The 3,665-nt window shown below is 35.2% G+C and overlaps 1 protein-coding gene across 1 annotated transcript; it reads right to left on the bottom strand.

Moving 5' to 3' along the window:
* Nucleotides 1-1,669: 1,669 nt before the first annotated feature.
* On the bottom strand, nucleotides 1,670-2,060 carry LOC115882574 (LIM domain only protein 3-like). Its single transcript, XM_030900762.1, has one exon. It carries the CDS (start codon nucleotides 2,039-2,041, stop codon nucleotides 1,670-1,672), a length of 372 nt encoding a protein of 123 aa, XP_030756622.1. The 5' UTR covers nucleotides 2,042-2,060.
* Nucleotides 2,061-3,665: the final 1,605 nt, after the last annotated feature.

Genomic DNA, 3,665 nt, shown 5'->3' with positions numbered 1-3,665 from the left:
TATTTTATACGATGTTAAATCTGAGATGTTGCAACCCGTAGATTCTAGAATCGGTTCGGTTATTCATCTGTCAAAATTCTGACATAAACAATTTAACCACTAAACGTAAAGTCTGTACGATATTATTTAAGATGTACTTTACTGTTTTAAGACTGAAAATGTAACACATAAAAACCAGAAATTAAATCTAAAGTTAGCTGTTTGTTCTTAAAGCAATCCTGTTTCAAAGAGTAGCAGCGTGAGGTGGGACTCGTATCTCTGTACTCTCTCTCGGCCAATGCAACAAAAGGGGCCAGGATGAGGACACCATGAACCAATACAGCCGTAACTATTGACTAGGCTTAAAAACAGGAACGAAGCAGCATGGGGCCTACGCCACATCCATACTGTGGTATCTCGTACATGGGACACCTGTCCATAGGAAATCTGTATATAGGAACACTACCCGTACCTTGGAACACTACTAGGACCTTGGATAATGCCCGTACCTTGAACATCCGTCCATACCTTAGACATCCAACCATAAGATAATATCCGTAACTTGGACACAGTCCGTACCTTGGAATCAATACATATTATACGGGACACCTGCCCATACCTTGGACCCTAAAAATATATGAAACTCTTGTTTAAAACCAAACAAGGTCTAATAAACAAAATAAACCTACCTCGAAATACTTCCGAGGGCTTAATAATAAACACAGAAACTGTCCTTTCTTCCATTTGACATTCTGGAGGACATAGAAAACCAATGTGCCAGCAAACACCAAATACGAGTTAAGGTTGAGGCTAATCCCAAACTCTACCCTGAAAGTATGCAGTAATAATATCGAATCTAAAAAGTATAATATCTCATCTTTACCTGTAGCTTCGAAATAGCAACTGATTCAGATTATGCAGCAAGATTTAAATAATTACCATTTCTAAAAGCCGAGTGACCAAAAGTGAGGTTAAAGCGCAGAGAGGCGCCTTGAAACGATCTTGACAGCCCTCCACAGAAGCAGTGAAACGATAACAGGGTTGCTGACTAGAGAACGTAAAAATTACGCCAGGCGCGTCAAGTAAATTATCAGGCCTTAGCGATACGGACTCCGGTGATGATACACCAGACATCATACATTATATATGAAAGACATGTAACGAACTAAAAACGTTACAAAACAAAATACGTATTTAAATTGTTGAGGGAAACATGTATTTTCTTAGATTAAAAGTAGTTCGTAAAGTGGCGATAAGAGACAATAATTCTCAACATTTATTCATTCAGAAAGGTATTCAAAGTAATGTGCGCTTTTCAAAGTTTTTTTTTTAATAAAATGGTTCAAATTGTGATGAAAATAATGTGTTAGAAATGGGGACTGTTAATTTAGCTGTTATTATAATAGGATGTACAAGTAAGGCAGCACAGTGACGTGTATTTTAGTTAAGTGTGTATCGAAAAAGGAAACTGTTACAATGACATCGATCTGTCCTTGTTGGCGAGAGAAACGTCCAACAAATCTTACAAAACTGGAGTTTCAAATTAATTTATAATTTTAAAAAAGAGTACTTTACTATTCCTTCGACTAATATTGAAGAAGAACAATCATTTAGATTATAGTATCGGACAATTACTATAGTCAGACAATTAATTAAAATTAATTATTGTTCAAAACTATTGAGCTTTGACTTACCTGTGATTACACTGCTGACAAGCGAAACACTCCAAATGGTACACGTTACTTCTCGCCCTCATCACCATCTCGAACGCCGGTATAACTTTACTACAGGCCGCACAATAGCCAGTGTTGCCGAACAGTCTCAAATAGTCCCTTTTGCACAGTATCAAATTAGCTTTGGTGTAGAGCGTCGATCCGACTTCGCCCAGCCGGCAGTCGCAGCAACCGCACTTGAGGCAGTCCTCGTGCCAGAACATGTCGAGGGCTTTGAGGAGGTAGCGCTCGGTGATGGGCTTGCAGCATCCAGCGCATTCTTGAGGTGATGCGCTCGAGTTAGCGGTCTTTGTACCACCCTCGGTTTTGGACACGTCCATCGTCATCATAGGGCCGTTAGGCCGGTTCTTGATCTGAAAAAAGAACATAAAGTTATGTTGAATAATATCCAGTAATACTAGGGTTCAGAACCGGGAATTCCCGGTACTTTCGGTACCGCGATTTCCAGTACCGGTATTCTTTTGAGACGTCAAAGAACCGGGACTCGAAATAAAAATACTCGGTTCTTTCGGTACCGATTTTTTTTACTTGTTAAAAAATGCAATTAAAAATTATTTTTTTCTACAAACGTAAGTAAAAATGTAATTTTAACGCCTGCTGTCAGTGCCTAAAATGTGACATTATGTCACTAATGGTAAAGTCATTTACTTTTAGCACTGGTGCTAAAAGTAAGTCACGTGATTTAATCTTAACACTGAAGCGATAACAATTACCCTAGCAACCATAAACTTCATAATTAATTTGATTTCAGAATGACATATTATGAATTATTCATTAACGTAAAAAGTAATAATATCTAAAAATAAAATTTTAAAATAATTTTTTTCTTTATCTCAGATGGTTTCCAAATAAATGAATATCATATCCTTTTTTTCGATAATAAAACTTCAATTAAATTAATTTTGTTCATTTTCAAAAATAGCTCGTTTTGCAAACTTTCTAAGTGGCCCTCTCTAAATTCGTATCGCTATTTTTTCTACGGCAAATTACTTAGCCTTCCGCTGAAACAACACACAAAAAAAAAGCGGAAAACTTTTCAAATTTTTAATTAAAACGACTGCCTATTTCGCTTTATTACTTCAAAAATTGAATTTTTTCTTTCTTTTGCGCATTCGCCACGTATTAGTCTTTCCACGTTATAAAGTTAATTATGTTTTTGCTTACACAATAAAAAGTTAATTTGAAATTTTAAGAGCGGTAAATTGTTATTTTTACGTTAATTAAAAAATGAAGCATCAATTAAGTGGCGCTCATTTTTTCAGTTTTTTTAATAGAGCGAGTTAAAAAGCGTTTTCTTTTTTCTTCTTTGTGAAGCGAGGGGTTGTATTTCGAATCCCTTGACGGCAAATTAGTTTACTAATTTCCTTGTTTAACGATGTTGTAATAAATATACCCTTGTAGACAAAGTTTCCAAAAAATAGAAGACCCTTTTACTTTTAGCGTTACATAGATGCTGCAATATTTGATTTAGTCCAAAAGCATACCGCATGCGTATCAAAAGTGGCTCACCCCTATAACTTTTTTATTTTTTCAAATACAAAAACGAGATTTGGTATGTTAGTATATGACATAAATTAGGATTGATTGACTTATTTAATTGTTTTTAGTCACTTCCTGTTTCACCGGAAATGACTAAAACTTGTAATTATTAAATGACACCCTCGATATTTTTTTACTTTGTTCGATAGAAAATGACATTCTGAATAGAATGACATAATATCATATGTCATCTTTTGACATTCTCGCTTAATAAAAAATTATAGAGTGCCATGGCTATGTTAAAAAATATTAATTATTAATCAAGGAGCCTTGGAAAAATAGATTGGATCGTCTAATGTTGTTAATGTCTTATCCAGTTAGCCAGTTAGCCAGTTAGAAAATGCTCAAATCGTATTTTTAATCATATCTCAATTTTTTCAAATGGAACGAGCGTGGTTCATTAGCATAATTTGG

The sequence above is a fragment of the Sitophilus oryzae genome, unplaced genomic scaffold (assembly GCF_002938485.1).
Source record: "Sitophilus oryzae breed Bouriz unplaced genomic scaffold, Soryzae_2.0 scaffold_1782_pilon_pilon, whole genome shotgun sequence".
NCBI classification, from domain to species: Eukaryota; Metazoa; Arthropoda; class Insecta; order Coleoptera; family Curculionidae; genus Sitophilus; species Sitophilus oryzae.
The sequence above is the reverse complement of the archived record's forward strand: the minus strand, read 5'-3'. Positions and strand labels throughout refer to the sequence as shown.

Coding starts and splice junctions, on each gene's coding strand:
- LOC115882574 (XM_030900762.1), bottom strand. CDS start 2,041: ATGATGACGATGGACGTGTCCAAAACCGAGGGTGGTACAAAGACCGCT.